General features: G+C 46.7%; 1 protein-coding gene across 1 annotated transcript in view; it reads right to left on the minus strand.

Moving 5' to 3' along the window:
• The window catches only part of LOC138298970 (sulfotransferase 6B1-like), a 306,443-nt gene that overhangs the window by 177,199 nt on the left and 111,380 nt on the right, over nucleotides 1-17,864 (minus strand). Inside the window, exon 4 of the mRNA XM_069236917.1 lies at nucleotides 9,894-10,020. Coding sequence (XP_069093018.1) covers nucleotides 9,894-10,020 — 127 coding nt within the window. The remainder of the gene's footprint in view (nucleotides 1-9,893; nucleotides 10,021-17,864) is intronic.

The raw sequence follows: 17,864 nt of genomic DNA on the forward strand, positions 1-17,864 counted from the left end.
CCTAGCAAGGGAGCAACACCCACTAAAGTTACAGGGCCACTTGCTCCTCCATTACCAGGACTTAGCAGCTATCACCCTACAGAAGAGGAGGGACTTTAGGATATTCACCTCATACCTCAGGGACAAAGGTGTTCCCTACTCCTGGGGCCATCCCTTCTGCCTGATCTTCCGCTGGGACGGCAAACTCCACCAACTGTGCTCTCTGAAAGAAGCCTGTTCTTTGCTGCACTTGGAGCCACTTCCGAAGGACCACCCCACCAGACGAGACCCAACCATGGGCACCGGAAGCGCAACTGGTGGCAGACGGTCCAGTTGGGGAGAACCAAGCCAGACCCAAAGACGATAGCGTCAGAGCGAACGTTGGTCCTGGAGACCCTTGCCTGTTGAGGGGGGAGAATGAGGGGCCTGCGGACATCTCGACACAGACTGGAGGGGTGGGGGTGGACACTTGGTGGTGGAATGGTAACCGGGGCACTTTTTTTTTCATACTATGGAACACCTTTCTGGACTACGCCGGATGTTCTGGCTCCCCCTGACAGGACAATGTTGTTGTTATTTAAGGGTTTTTTTCGGGGGGAGGTGCCACAAAGCTTACACACGGGCATATAAAACTTAACAGGGATGGAGTGGATCAAAATAGCCCTAGCCACACCAGGGGAGAGGGACACAGAGAAGGCGTAGAGGTCTATGAGCCCATGACTTAGCGACTGCACAACTCCAAGCATATTCAAAGTAATAACACTCAATGTTAAAGGGCTGAATAAGCCAACCAAGCGCTGGGCCGTCCTTTCCTACCTGGAAAGTACCAGAGTGGACCTGAGCCTCCTGCAGAAGACCCCTCTACGTCCTGCAGATCACCATAGATTACGATCACGGACCTTCCCAATACAACACTTCTCCTCACAAGAGAACAAGGTAGCAGGAGTGGCACTCTTAGGGCCAGATGTAGCAAGATACGAATTTGCGAATCGGAAATTGCGAGTCAGTGCGACTCGCAATTTCCGATTCTCAAATTTGTATGCAAAATGGTGTCTCAGACATCTTATGCGAATCGCAAGGGGGTCGCAAAGACCCACATCATTAATATTAATGAGGTGGGTCACAATTTGCGACCCCCTTGTGATTCCCTGCACTCACAGGGATGGTGGCCTGCTGGAGATAGCAGACCTCCATGTCTGTGACTGCTTTTTCAATAAAGCAGTTTTTTTTTTTTATTGCAGCCCGTTTTCCTTAGAGGAAAACGAGTTGCAATACAAAATAAAAAAATAAACCCTTTGGTTTCCATTTTTTCAGAGTAGGCAGTGGTCCATTGGACCACTGCCTGCTCTGAAAAAACATTTTGTGTGACATTCACAAAGGGGAAGGGGTCCCATGGGGACCCCTTCCCTTTTGCGAATGAGTTATCACCCACTTCAAGTGGGTGCTAACTACGAATTGCTTTGCGACCGCTTTTGCGGTCACACAGCAATTCTGCATCGCGGTGCGAGTCATAAATAGGAAGGTAACACCCCTTCCTATTTGCGAGTCTCATTCCCATTTTGCGAGTCGGTACCGACTCGCAAAAATGAGAATGTGCATCGCGATGGCCATTTTGCATGTGCCATGCAAAACGGTTCGTACCTCTGGCCCTCAGTGTCACGATCGTTCGGGGGAAGGTGGCAGACAAAATGGCGGAAATACCGGGCTGGCTACTAGCCTTCAGGGTACACCTAGGGGACTCTCAGGTCGTCGTGGCCTCCATTTTCACGCCTAACGAGAAGCAGGAAGGGTTCATATGTAGAGCACTAGGCGAGGTCATGACCGCGCAGGAGAGACAGGTACTCATTGGGGGCAACTTTAATATTGTCCTCAACAACGACTAGGACAGGTCAGCCTCTAGATATGGGGGCGGGAGCCTTGTCACCAAGGGGACTACAGACGTTGGAGGAGTTAGGTTTGAGCGACCTCTGGAGGATTAGACACCCCACAACCAGGGACTACACCTTGTACTCCCATCCCCTTAAACCCTATGCCCGCATTGACCTTTTCTTGGGTACTAGAGACGTCCAACAGAATATGAAGGAGATGGACAAAGAACCATGCACCCTGTCTCCGTTACACTGGATATTACAGACCACCCCAGGGCCCATCGTCATTGGAGGCTCAGGACTACTCTCTTGTCGAGGCCTGAAGTGGTGGCTCAGATAAGAACGGCCATCTCCAACTTTTTAGACTTTAATGACACACCAGATACCTCGATTTCCCTACTGTGGGGAACAATGAAGGTGGTCGTGAGGGGCGAATTCATTGCCATCTCAGCCGCAGACAATAAGGCTCGAAGAGAGAAGAGGGTCGAGCTGCAGTTGGAGGTGAGGGAACTCCAGCGGATTCACAAACGTACCAGGGCCCGAGGGTCTGGAGGAAGTTAAGTGCGGCTGGGGCACAGTTATCTAGCCTAGATATTGATAGGGCAGAATACTCAGCACTATGGCTGCACCATTCCTGCTATGTGGGGGGAAAATGTGCGGGAACCATTTGGCCAACAGACTCCGCGCCCAGAGGCAATCCGCGCTGGTGGAGACAGTGAGGTCAGGGGACAGAACAGAGGTGGTAGGTGACACGCAGATAGCTGCGGCTTTCTGAGATTTCTACCGGGACCTGTGCACTCCCCATCAGTCCAACATAGATCCCACATGGCAATATCTCAACGGCGCCCACACGACGCGACTCTCGGCTGATGACGCAACCCCGCTTGAGGCTCCTATATGAATAGAGGAGGTTATGTCAGCAATAGCCAGGTTGGACACCATGAAGTCCCCGGGAATGGATGGCTTTCTGGGCTTGTTCTATAAAACCTTTTGCTGTGAACTTCTCCGATACTGAAGCGCCTTTTTAACGATATCTCTGGTCCGGATACAATTCCCCAACCATGCTAGAGGCATCCATCGTAGTCATTCCAAAACCTGGGAGGGATCTCTCACCGTGTGGGTCTTATAGACTCATCTCACTACTTAATGTAGACATCAAAGTGGAAAGAGGAAAACGAGTTGCAATACAAAATAAAAAAATAAACCCTTTGGTTTCCATTTTTTCAGAGTAGGCAGTGGTCCATTGGACCACTGCCTGCTCTGAAAAAACATTTTGTGTGACATTCACAAAGGGGAAGGGGTCCCATGGGGACCCCTTCCCTTTTGCGAATGAGTTATCACCCACTTCAAGTGGGTGCTAACTACGAATTGCTTTGCGACCGCTTTTGCGGTCACACAGCAATTCTGCATCGCGGTGCGAGTCATAAATAGGAAGGGAACACCCCTTCCTATTTGCGAGTCTCATTCCCATTTTGCGAGTCGGTACCGACTCGCAAAAATGAGAATGTGCATCGCGATGGCCATTTTGCATGTGCCATGCAAAACGGTTCGTACCTCTGGCCCTCAGTGTCACGATCGTTCGGGGGAAGGTGGCAGACAAAATGGCGGAAATACCGGGCCGGCTACTAGCCTTCAGGGTACACCTAGGGGACTCTCAGGTCGTCGTGGCCTCCATTTTCACGCCTAACGAGAAGCAGGAAGGGTTCATATGTAGAGCACTAGGCGAGGTCATGACCGCGCAGGAGAGACAGGTACTCATTGGGGGCAACTTTAATATTGTCCTCAACAACGACTAGGACAGGTCAGCCTCTAGATATGGGGGCGGGAGCCTTGTCACCAAGGGGACTACAGACGTTGGAGGAGTTAGGTTTGAGCGACCTCTGGAGGATTAGACACCCCACAACCAGGGACTACACCTTGTACTCCCATCCCCTTAAACCCTATGCCCGCATTGACCTTTTCTTGGGTACTAGAGACGTCCAACAGAATATGAAGGAGATGGACAAAGAACCATGCACCCTGTCTCCGTTACACTGGATATTACAGACCACCCCAGGGCCCATCGTCATTGGAGGCTCAGGACTACTCTCTTGTCGAGGCCTGAAGTGGTGGCTCAGATAAGAACGGCCATCTCCAACTTTTTAGACTTTAATGACACACCAGATACCTCGATTTCCCTACTGTGGGGAACAATGAAGGTGGTCGTGAGGGGCGAATTCATTGCCATCTCAGCCGCAGACAATAAGGCTCGAAGAGAGAAGAGGGTCGAGCTGCAGTTGGAGGTGAGGGAACTCCAGCGGATTCACAAACGTACCAGGGCCCGAGGGTCTGGAGGAAGTTAAGTGCGGCTGGGGCACAGTTATCTAGCCTAGATATTGATAGGGCAGAATACTCAGCACTATGGCTGCACCATTCCTGCTATGTGGGGGGAAAATGTGCGGGAACCATTTGGCCAACAGACTCCGCGCCCAGAGGCAATCCGCGCTGGTGGAGACAGTGAGGTCAGGGGACAGAACAGAGGTGGTAGGTGACACGCAGATAGCTGCGGCTTTCTGAGATTTCTACCGGGACCTGTGCACTCCCCATCAGTCCAACATAGATCCCACATGGCAATATCTCAACGGCGCCCACACGGCGCGACTCTCGGCTGATGACGCAACCCCGCTTGAGGCTCCTATATGAATAGAGGAGGTTATGTCAGCAATAGCCAGGTTGGACACCATGAAGTCCCCGGGAATGGATGGCTTTCTGGGCTTGTTCTATAAAACCTTTTGCTGTGAACTTCTCCGATACTGAAGCGCCTTTTTAACGATATCTCTGGTCCAGATACAATTCCCCAACCATGCTAGAGGCATCCATCGTAGTCATTCCAAAACCTGGGAGGGATCTCTCACCGTGTGGGTCTTATAGACTCATCTCACTACTTAATGTAGACATCAAAGTGCTCATAGGCATCCTGGCTTCCCGCCGAAATCCGCTGATGCCCGGCCTGGTGGACCCAGACCAGGCGGGCTTTATCCAACTTAGACAGTGCAGGGACAATACCAAACGGATCATGCACATCAAAGATAAAGCTCAACGTGCGGGGAGAGAACAGATGCTGCTCAGCATTGATGCTGAAAAGGCATTTGACCAGGTCCAATGGCCACATCTTCAGGCAACCTTGGAGTACTTCGGGCAGGGGCCCAGGTTCCGTGCATGGATTACTAGTGTGTATAGTCATCCGAAGGCTGCAGTCAGAGTCAATGGGACAACATCTGCCTCATTCCTGGTGGGCGCTTTCCCCTCTGCTGTTCGCCCTTTATATGGAGCCTTTAGCGCCGTGCGTTAGGGATGACCCAGAGATCATGGGGCTAATTTTGGCGGGGAAGAACACATAACAGCACTGTATGCGGATGATGTGGTGGTGGCCTTGGACGACCCACTGAAGGCTCTGCCGGCTTTCTTGTAGGAGGTGGAGACCTTTGGAGAGTTTTCTGGTTTTAAGATAAACCTCTCAAAATCAAAAGCTCTTAGACTCATGCTCCCAAAGGATACAGTGGAGCTGTTGGCCTGGTGGTATCAATTTCAATGGCAACCGCAATCCATTCCATACTTAGGCATTCAGATAGCTAAGACCGTTGCGGAGTCCTCACTTTTGAATTATCGGCTCCTCCTCCAGAGTGTCAAACGAGACCTGGCCCACTAGAGATTCATCCTATCTCATGCTGGGCAGAATAGCTGCCATAAAAATGTCAGTCTTGCCTAGGGCCCTATTCCTCTTTCAGACGCTCCGGGCGGAGCCTTCCATACACTACAGCGTGATATCAGCCACTTCATTTGGGCTGGTGGGCGGCCCAGAATGGCCAGACACCTATCTTGTCAACACCTGCGGAAGGGCGGCCTGGGCATCCCTGACCTTCAGCAATATTATAGGGCAGCCCAATTCTGATACCTCTTAGAGTGGTCCCGGGCAGAGTCCGACAGGTGATGGCTCTACATGGATAGAGAAGTCACAGGGACCACCCTTTTGAAGATTCCTTTCCTCCAGCGTTGCCATAGACCATGGGGTCTATACTCCTCCCCTGTCACCGGAGCAACAATGAAGGCATGGGACCAAGTGGCCCACACTAAATACCTCACTACCTTTCCGACCCCTCTGACACCCATAGTGGGGAACCCGAAGTTCACGCCGGGCCAGAGTCAGGGATCTTACTGGTTCTGGTCCACTCCACAATGTTGCGGGGCATAATGTCCTTTGATAGCTTAAGGAAGGTACATTCACTACCTAAGAACGAGATCTTCAGATATGGCTCTGGGTGATGAACCCCATGATGCGTGAGAATGCATCTCGACCCCTCCTGAAGTATGAGAGATGGTTATTGACTAAGACAACAGATAAACACATAATCTCTGAACTGTATGATCTGATACACACTCAGCCCAGCAACCTAGAATCCCAAGCAAGAAGAGATAGGAGACAGAATTGGGGAGACAATTTACACCTGCGGAGTGGGAGGCGATCTACTACAGGGCCAGACACACGGCATGCAGTACGGCAGCCACTGAGACTGCAGTGAAAATAGCTACGTATTGGTACCTTACTTTGGCCCGGCTCCATAGGAGCAATAGCTCGCATTCACTTCTGTGTTGGAGGGGTTGTGGGGACTTGGTACGCTGACACACATCCTCTGGGAATGTCCAAAGCTGGCTACATACCGGGGGTATTCTGGACGATTTTGACCGTCACATGACCACACAACTTCTGAGATTCCCAGCCTACATCATTCTGGGCCTGCCGAACCCCTTGACATTTCCACTCAAATCACTAAAAGGACACCAGATTAGTCTCGCTCTTGGCGCTGCATTCCAGAACATCTTAACACACTGCGGCTCACCACTGGTCCCCACTCAGCTGGGCTGGCTACATCGGCTTTGGCAGATTCTGGGGATGGAATGGATTACCTTCACTCTGCAGGCACGGGACCACTCATATAGAGAACTATGGCACCCGTTTCTGACTTTCCACGCTGGGGAATTCCGAGAGCTGACCTGCCCTAAATACCTACGACTTCTACATTTCATAGACGGCGACAGTCCACAGAGCAACGAGAGATAATGGACATAATATTAGTACTGCACGTACTCTCCCATGTTTGTGGGTCATAGAGGCACTGGGGGAGGTAGGTAGGGGAGGGGCTGACGGGGGCGGTTAATGCCCATGGGCAGTTTTACTCCCTTGTTTTTTTTTTTACCTGTTTAAGGGCGGGATTCTGCCCATGTTTATATCTTTTGCTGAAACTCAATAAAGAAATTTGAACCACAAAAAATGACGTTAACTCCAATATTTTGAAGCTAGATGGGACTAGTGTCAAAATATAAATATGGAGTTAAGTTTGTGCTGAATTAGCTTTAAAAAAAATGACGCTAATTCAGCGCAAAGCAAGTATAAATCTGGGCCTAAGAATGGCCGCATGTTTTGCACATGAAGTAGTACATGTGTGTAACAAGACCTCTTTGTGCGCCCTGTTTTCAAAATGATGGCCGTCATCTGTAAATGAAGACTAAGAATTTGTTTTCAAAAGTGCCTCCTAAACTATTTTCGAATGTTTGCCTCCTCACCTGCCTGTGGGTAAGTTAGAAGCATTTTGAATAGGTTAGGCGTTCAAATGTTTGCTACTAGTTCATAAGCATTTTTCTCACACGCACAACGTAAGACAACTGCTTACAGCTTTCTCCAGTGCCCTCAAACTCACCTGATTGTTACAAAGCTATGACCACACCTTCCATTGCACTTACTAAAATCCTGATCAATACTTTAGCAATGAACAAGCAAAAGTCCCCTCAGATGATTATCGAATTTTGCCCCTCCCTCCTTGAATACGTTTTCAACCTTGTCACCCACCTGTTTATAGCACTCACACTTCCTCATGTTTACATCACCTACCTATCTTGCAGCCCATAGCATTTGACCATTACCTCCCAGCTTCCGCCTCCATGTTTTTTTAAATCTTCATGATTTCCAAAAGGCAATGAAAAGAAAATTACAATCCACGCAGTCGTTCACAGTATGGTATGACTTAGTGACTGTGAAACTAGAGGAAATGAGCTTTGGCAAAGTAAAAAGTTCTGGCACTGGCTACCATTTTTTTGTCTTGGTCACTGTTTACTTAAATTGTCATGGTTTTTGGAAAACTTTATTGTTGGGAATGTTGCTGGGCACTCGTCATTAAAAAACTACACAAAAAAAGAATAAAAACTAAAATATTTCTTCATTATTGAAAGGCATATTGCCATTGTAGTCCCTAGCACTTATTGCATATAGTTGTGTTCAAAAAGGCAGAATGCTGTCACTCACAGTGAAGTTAGCCAATAGCTGGATTGGGCTGACCCACTGCTCCATTCTGTATATTGTACGGATTTGCGATGTTTCGAAAGCTCCCACTTTCATCACAGGACTAAATCAAATTTTCTAAAGCCTGATTAGAAAAAGTTACTAAAACCCTAACAAAATGTTTTATGGTATTTGTTTTGCACATCGGTGAAAGGTTGAGAATTTTGAGAGAGTTTTACAGGAAAGCAGTTTCATTAACAGCCACAAGTCTGACTTATGCTTTCTATAAAGCGCATTCTATTATGAGGGCATTTTCATCCTTAAATATCTACATATCTTTTATTGGAGAAGGTGCCCTTTTACCAGAACTAAGCACTCTAGTTCTAATGTTATCTCTTCTTGACTTGTGAGGAGCTAGACTAATTGTCACTTCGTAAGGAAATGCCTGCTCATTTATAATGAAGTGCTTGTCTGAGCTGGTTTTCCCTTGCAAACATTAGGAAACATGCTCTGGGCACGATGGTGTAGCAGCTATAGTATGGATAGTGCAAATATATGCGACCAATACAAGTGACCACCATCCGATCAATTACCTGGGATGTTTTCTTACTGGGAAAGTATGGAGTTGCTATGTTTCCCGTGGAGTCATGTGAACATGAAACAATAAAATTATATTTTCCTGAATTTCACTACAGTTAGTAGCCACACATTTTAGATTGAGCCTAAGCAGCGCACAGGCGCTATCTCTCAACATGCTGTTGTAATCTACTTCTGCGGGCTTTCACCACGCCCATCACGTTTGTTCGTTCCTTGGCCTGCCTTTCAAAATTCCTTTGGTTTCTTTCATAAATGCTTTACTTTTGTCCCACCTTTTGGCTGTTTTGTTCCTACCCTGGAAACTGACCCTGTTAAAAGGATTATTGCATGATCGACCATATATGTTAGTGTCAGCGCACTACTTTGTTTCTTTTGCCTCGGCTTGTTTTGTTAGTTTTCTGCTTGTGCTCTACTTTGTTTTTGCAGTGGCTCATTTCGGGGCACTTGGATTGTGTCCGGGGAAACACTCTCAGCTGAGGCCATTTGCCAACCAGGACATAGCTGTGTATGTGTATGTAAACAAACTTTAATTCCTAACTTTTCATTAATGCATAGGGCGAGCCAACAGAGAGACTCGAACTCTACTTCTCAGTTCCAAATTCAGCAGCTCTAAATGTTATGCCACATTCTCTCTCCAAGACAAATGGTATTTTTTGGTGTTGTGCGTAGCAGTTCTATAGCTCTTCAATCCCTGGCAGCACAGCACCCAGGATAATGTGCTGGCTAGTCTAACACTTATAAGGTCCCGAAGGTGAGACCTATCGGTTATGTCAATGCTTGTCTTCACCTCCCTCTCTCCATCCCTCTCTCCCGCTGTCTCTCTCTCTATAATTATCTCTTGATCTAGGCGAGGTGGGACTTATTAGCTTTGGCAATGCTTGTCAAGTAACTCTGTATTCATTAAAGCTGACAATAAAACGTATGTTGGTGAAATCTGCTGATTATAGAGGAAATTGTGGCAGGTGTGGTAAATCCATAAATATTCCGAAAGCACTCAGCTGCAGTATAGCATTAATTGCACTGGCCCTTAATATTGTTCCGTGATTACCATAACAGCGTTACTCATTACCTTTAAATACCATGCACAGAACTGTTTTCCAACCTAAGGTATTAAAGGTTGCAGAAAAGAACCATACCTTTCCCATTCATGAAGCATTCGAAAAACTCATCCCAGGAGTCGTAGGTGGGAAGTCCAGGATTATTATGATAGAAATGGAAATAGGAGACTGCTGCATCCTTTGGATTGCGAAAAACAACTAAAGTCTGTAGGGAAAAATGTAAAATGTTAACACCACATCATAAAGATTTCTAAAAAAGCATATGTTTTTGTTTTAAAAAATAGTAGAGTTCAGAAAGCAAGAGAGTTATCACTTGTGAAACCATCAGATGAAGGTGAAAAGGAAACAGTAGAAAATCTGAACTCATAAGCACCGAAGTGGTTGCACTGAGTTGTTAAGTTCATTCATCTTGAGAACAACCACAAGAGCTCTGCATTTGTTGTAAAACAGGGTTTGTGGTTTATCGAAATTTCTGCCACCCCGAAAGCTCATCTTACACTACACAGCTTTGTTTACAGGATAACCCGGTCTTCTTTAGATAAAATATTTAATCGATCGGGTCCTGGGTGAGCATAACAAGCAGTGCTGATTTCACATTGGTTATGTTACGCAATGTACTTTAATGGGAGGGCCAGAAATGAAAGAGTACAAAAAACAATGTTTTGTAGATTAGAAAATTGCAATATCATTAACATTTATCACTGCTAATATTTACCTTTAAACAAATGGGCAAAAAAATAGAACAACCTGGAAAGGCAATCTGTTAGACAGCGTGAGAAAACGAGAATATAGTCTCAATCACAACTCCCTAGAACTGCAGAAGCCCCTACAAGGCAAACTTTTTGGATTATAAAAATGAATTCACACTTTAAATGATACTAAATGCTATTTTTATCTCTAAAGCGGCTCAAAGCTCAAAAACACATTCATTTTCTCCTCATCACATACCCTACAATTTATAACTAAGTACGAAGTATTCAGGCAAAACATTGTGGGCCATATTTATACTTTTTGACGCAAAACTGCGCTATCGCAGTTTTGCGTCAAAAAAATTTGCGCCGTCTAACGCCATTTGGATGCGCCATTCGGGCGTCAAATTTATACTTTGACGTACGGCGGCGCAACCAACAGGTGGGAGTCATTATTTCGTGACGCACACAGCGTCGGTCTGTCGTAAGGGAAACCCACGTAAAAGTGACGCAAATCACTGTGGGTCGATTTACGACAGCGCAATCGTGAAAACGCCGGTTTTTTTCACGCTATTGCGTGAAATTTTTGCGCGAAAACTGCACTTACAGGAGAGAAGACCCAAAATGGATCCTAGATGCCCCAACAGACCCCAGGAGGATGAGAGCAGACCAGGAACCAGCCAGGAGGAAGCATACAGGAACCAGGACATGTTAAAGAAAAAAAGAAAGTGTCGCTTCAGTGCAGAGGAGCAGGAAATCCTGGTGAAAGAGGTGACGGAACACCAGCACCAACTTTTCATATCCTCAAAGTTGCCACTCAGTAGGAGAGAGGCCATATGGAAACAAATTGTGGACAAGATAAACAGTGTGGCTGAAGAACGCCGGACAGTCACCGAGTGTAAGAAACGCTGGCATGACTGTAAACGTAGGACCAAAGAGAAAATGGCCAGGAACAGGAAGGCAGCAATGCAGACTGGAGGGGGGAGTCCAGCACAACAGGAGGCCCTGGACCACATGGAGGAGATGGTTGCAGCCGTCATCCCGGAGGAGATCGTCACAGGGACACAAGGACTGGACAGCGCAGACTACCACGACACTACGCACATGCAGGGTAAGTCGCATGGGGAATTACAATGCAATAATGGGGACTGTAAGCAGGGGGGGGATACCTACTACACAATGCATGTAACTTAGCACATATATGAAGTGGCATGGGGAAAGGGGCACGGCAGGGGGGAATGGCCAGTACTGACCATAGCCGGGGCACGACAAAATACTGCCACCACTACAGTCCCACGGGGACATCCTGTAATTACAACAAGAGAGCCAAGGGAAACCAGTGACAGGTGGGAAGGACACTACCCTGAATCCACATCCAGGCACTTGTTTTGCACAAACTATTCCCCATCAACTAGGTCCCTACCTGTAATGCAGTAGCAAATACACCAACTGCAACTTAACTGCCACCACAGTTGACAATAACACCTCTCATCTCTGGGCAGCTATAGTACCAAATGGCAGGAACCCCACCCTGGAACATACATACCTAAATTAGGGGGTGAGGATGACATCTGCAACTACTCCTAGAAATAAGGCAAAGGTACCAGTACACTTAAATGCCGAATGTCCATAACTGACACATACATAAGCCTAAGTAAACAGCAATAGGAGCCACACAGCACTAACGACACACACATGCTGCATACGTCAGGGTCCCTCACGTGCCTGCCTAACAATGCTACATCACAAATGTCATACTGCTCAGACAACAACATTGACGAGGGGACACAGGCAACTGGTCAATGAAACACATCTGCACAGTCTAACCAAAAAATAGGACATTCATACGATAAACAGGCCAATCCAGTAAGACACACATGAGACCCCATCAGATACAAACATCAACAATGTTTACATCCATACCACATACATAGGTCATGCCACCTAACATGTACAGATCATGCAATGTGAATAGAAAGTGTATGGTGCAGGGCCTGTGAGGCAAGTGTGCTGGCAGGGCAGTCACAACACCCACAGTCAGTCAAAGTGTAGCGTGGCAAGTGAAACGTATACTTTGCGCAATAGCCTCAGGCTGGAGGCCTTTGTGCATCTTACCCTGAATGTACTTATACTCATTTGCTGACATCTAAGTGCCTCAGAGCACTTTGCACTAAATGAATCTCATTGCCCTTCCTATCAGTTAATGTAGCAAATAGTCAGTCCTAAGGTGTTGGCAAATAGTCAAATCACCCTGTTTTGCCTACTTCTGCACTGGAGTTTGCCAGAACATATTCACTCTGTGCCCCAGTCAAGGATACCGTCTGGTTCGTTGATGATAGATGTGGTAGGGGTTAAGGTTTGCCATTCCTGCGTAGGGAAACTTTGTCATCACAATGACATATGTCTTTTAAATTCACTTCCTCGTCCCAAGACACTCATGGGGGAGTTTACAAACAGAAAATCACATCTAGATGCTGGCTGCCTTGTTGCTGATGCACAACCAGATCCCAGCCCATTCCTCTGATATGAGGGATGATGTCTCCCCTGTGATTCAGACAGCCAAGCTCCAAACTTAACATGCTGTGCTATATATAGAACAAGCAGAGGGAGAGTAGAAACTGTTAGGCACCATGATAGCTGTGTACCAATGTATTACTCTCCTGCGGACTATTTCAGTTCTAACTGTGTGTATTGTTTTGGTTATTGGGGCTCACACCTAAATTCCTACAAGTCAGTTGTACAATGAAACTTCATATCAAACAAATACTGTCTGTGTCATTTGTGTATGGGAACATACCGGAAAAGATAGAAATGTGTAGGACCTGAATGACCACCACTTCCCTGAGAAGTCCCAAAGATGTCATGGCCTTGGACTTCTAAACATTCCTCTGTTGTGGGAGACCAGAGGCACTGCTAGTCTGTCTGAGCTAAATAGAATATCTGGGTGACAGAGTTATTTACAAGTGGGTCAAACTTAGTCCCCCACACCATTAGCTATCCTGCTGCCTAGAAAGCCAAGAATCACATGTAGGATAATGAGAGCCCACCCAAACAAATGTCCCTCCATAACAATAGAGAAACACCGAGGGAGGAGTAGGACAAAAAAATGCATATTCCGAAATAATTACAAATCAACACCTAGAGATGACCTGGCAGGCATGTCTGATAGCTCCATATCATACATGTGACACACAGGTGGGCCATAGGCCTACAACAATGCCTTATGATGGACAGCAGATACCAAGACAAAATCAGAGTACAAAGTTAAGGCATCCAAAGGCTTGTATCTTCGTGCAAAATGATCTCAACACAGACACACTAATTGTACCCTGTTTCTTTGCAGAGGAACACGGATCTCCTGCCGATATGCCTGTCCATGAGTTCCCTGATGACATGGATGACGAGACCATCAACCTCACACAAGAGACCATTGACATGGTCCTCGAAAGCCTCCAAACCCCCCCTTCAGTAACAAGGAGGAGCCAAGAAGAAGCAGCCACCACAGTAGAACCACCCGCCACCCCAATTGTAAGACCTGCCAGCTCCAACACAGCTGAGGACTCTGACGACACTGGCACCAGCTTCGAAAGAACAGTCGTTGGGGTCCAGCGGGAGCTGGCCAAGGAGGTGCGGGTGGGGATGCAAACTATGGCAGCCAGCCTTGAGGGGGTGCGTTCGTGCATGGTGTCAACCGCTGATCAGGCAGCTGCAATGCAAGCCAGAACATCGCTGTTGGAGGAACTTTTAGTAACACAGAAGGCAATCTGCACAGCTGTCATCCAGTTGACCAAACAACTCCAACAGCAAGCCAGTCAGCATGTGCACAAATGCAACATCGAACCCCTCAGGGCCGACCTGGCTGCCTACCATCGGGATGTGGCTGCCATTCCGAAAAACCAGCACGCCCTCCTTGCTGCAGTACTGCCCTTCATAACTGGACAGGGATCAGCCCCCGGGATGTCTGCCTCCATGTCTTCTGACACTGAGGTGTGTGTTGCCCCTTCACAACCAACAATAACAAGGACACACCAGGCAACACACACATCAGAAGAAGAAGACATGGAACAGATAACATTCACTCGCAAGAGTACCCGGAAGTCCTAGTCCCTGCACCATGCCCTACTCTGACCAAGGTCCTACGTTTTGACACATGCCAGCCTCACTCCAACTACCCTCAATGACTGTTCGGCAATCCACTGTTTAACTTGTCCACATTGGCTGTAAATGTTTCTCTCCTACCATTTGGCAATTCCTGTTCCTCTGCACCGTCTGTGACATCACCCCAGCATGTCAGGAGCATCATCCACACCCTGTAAATAGGATCACCATTTAAGAATGCACCAGAACGGACTCACCTAACATTGTTAATGGACTTTTTGCACTACTCCACCTAAAAATAAATATCAGTTGCACACCTATTATGTCTCTGTGTCATTTCACACTTCAACTGTGCAGTACATAACTCCAAAGTGGCTGTGTGGCAACCATGTCGATTCTCTATACTACTGTCCTGATTTCATGTATACTGAAACATCTGTGCAGTGGCCAGGATTGCATCATAGCTTTACTAGACTGAGGAAAATAACTGATGTAGGGACTAAGCACACACAATCATGCTGTGTTGGACAGAATGAGGCCCCATCCATAGCTATTCTAGACAACTAATGGTGGCTGAGAAATGTAGGCACCTTGCAATACTAAAACAAGAAATTATGCTGTAAAATGAAAGGAATGATAACCAAATTACACTGCATCAATCACCCTTACAGCGTATACTACCATGAAGGAAAGTCATGCTCAAGCAGTACACACATGATGTAGGTCAGCAATGACAGCAACAAGACAAGAGTGTGAACAAATACTCATCTACAAAGCTCTCCCTGAACTTCACAATGCTGTCCGACCTATCGATTTACCTACAAAATCAACTCTGGAAGCACTCTTGTGAAGTAGGATACATACCAACCCCAAATCTTGATGATCTATGCACACTACCAATGGTGGCTCTCCCACATGGTGGATACTTACCAAGTTAGCACACGGGTAGCTGGCATGTTAAACCTCAATAGCCTGGGGATAGCGAGCATAGGACACAAATGTCATACTAAAACTTTCTGCTACACTGATGTCAAGGCCATGAAAAGGTAGCACCTAACGCATCAGGTAAAGGGTTAACAAATTTTTTATTTCCAATAAGTAATAAAAGAGGCAACTAAGGGAAAGATAAACCTACACTAATCTAACCTGACTACTACTAACCCACAACTGTCCCTAACTAACCTAAGCTAAACTTACTCTACACATGTAACGAAACGATCTAAACATCAACCCCCCACCCACCATTATGAGACAAGACACATGCAGGACAACACTTACTAACCTACACACATACTACACTATCCTAAACAAACATATATTTTTTTTATTTATTTTTTATAGATATTTTTTTTTTATTTTTTTTTTTTAAACAGGAATCCGAACATTGCCCAACACTAAAAGATAAGATATAAAGAAGAAGGACCCCCCACCCTCTTACCTAACACTAACTAAGCTAATTTCCTACACTTATCCTATAACTAACCCCCCAAACCCAACTAACAGTATGAAATAGGAAAGAGGTGAGAGGGGAGGGGTAAAAGTTCTGGAGGGCAAAATGTCTACTGATTTGGCCTCCGTAGTGTTCGCCGGATGGAGCGCACCTTCCTCTTCACCTCAGCAATGTCCTCCGTCAGGGTGTCAACGTTTGCAATCAACCTATCCAAATTTCCTTGACAATGCGTGGAAGTCCGCTGGGTTGATCGGAGGGTCAGTGCAGGTCTGGGTGCCGGTGGAGGTGGATTGTGTTGGTGGAGTGGTGTGGGCACGGGACTGCCCTGCTCCCACCACACGGCTGGGTCCAGGTCTGGATGAGGATGCCTGGTCTGTTGCTGGGTCCACTTGGCCAGACCTGGTGGATGTAGTGGAGGGGGTTGTTGGGGGCACCGTTGGGGGAGCCTGTGGTGTGGCATACCACGCCCCGGAGGCCCGTTCCGAATTGTATCTGCGGGCCATCCTCCGATACCCACACTGCACCTGCAGGATGTGGCTGTACCTCATTGCCCGGCGCTCAAACTGGTTGCGAGCTGCGGCACTCAGGTTTGCAGCTGTGAAGAGAAAAGGCAAATATTGAGCATAGAATTTACAGTGGGTTGAATACCACAATGGGTAATTTGTCCATTACTAGCAATGTATTGGTTGCAGCAATTGTTACAACATAGTTCACGGGAAGGCTCAGAGGAAGTACATGTGAATCATGCATACTGAAGGGCATATCACATATAGCATATCCATGTCTCTACATGATGGATGACATCACCCTAAACTACTCATACAATTCATACCTAAGGCATTATACATTATGGCACCAGCTCGTCCGCATACTGACTTCACTACATATGTCATTCTATGTGATAAGAATCACACTCCTCACTCAATGGCATTTCGAAATAGTTGTGTGCTAAGATTGAACCCCTGGCCATGAATCATATGTCGACACTATGGGCCAGATGTAGGAATTGATGGGAAATCAACTAGCAAATTGCAAAGCTGAACGGTGTCTCTGACACCGTCTGCGAGTCACTATGGGGTCCCTAAATCCCACCTCATGAACATCAATGATGTGGGTTCCAACTTGCACCACCTTAGCAACTATGGGCACTCACGGGGATGGAGGCCTGCTGGGAACAGCAGAACTCCATAGACGTGACTGCTTTTAAATGAAGCAAGTTATTTTTCACCAAGTGTAGGCCCTTTATCTGAAAGGGAAATGAGCTGCGATTTGTTTAAATTCACAACAATTGATTTTTCTTAATTTACACAATAATTATTGCTCCCCTAGACCACTGGCTGTTTTGTGCAGGAGTATTTTGGTCCACTCACAAAGGTGAAGGTTCACAATGAGGACCCCTTCCAGTCAGCAAGTTGGTTAGCATCCACTTCAAGTGGATGATAACAGCTACTCACTTTGCAACCACGTACTCGTTAGCAAATGGGATTGCCTACCACTGTGATTTGCAAGTAGGGCTGGTAAACTCCTTTTTTTTTTTCATTTAGAAAAGCATTTTGCAAATATGTACATGACCACCAAAAACATTTCGGATTAGGAAACAGACGTTTGCAACTCACTAACATCAAATTATGCTATTTGCAATGTGTAGACATTTTGCTACATCTGGACCTAGGTACAAACTCAAGTCACAAAAGGTGTTAAGTACGTGTAACATACTGGTTGCTACAGTCCTAGGTACCCTGTTTCACAGTAACATCCCAGTCTTTGTGGGTGGTGTGGGAAGAACAAACAACAATCCCATGATCAATGCAC

Source organism: Pleurodeles waltl, chromosome 1_2, assembly GCF_031143425.1.
Source record: "Pleurodeles waltl isolate 20211129_DDA chromosome 1_2, aPleWal1.hap1.20221129, whole genome shotgun sequence".
Classification (NCBI taxonomy): Eukaryota; Metazoa; Chordata; class Amphibia; order Caudata; family Salamandridae; genus Pleurodeles; species Pleurodeles waltl.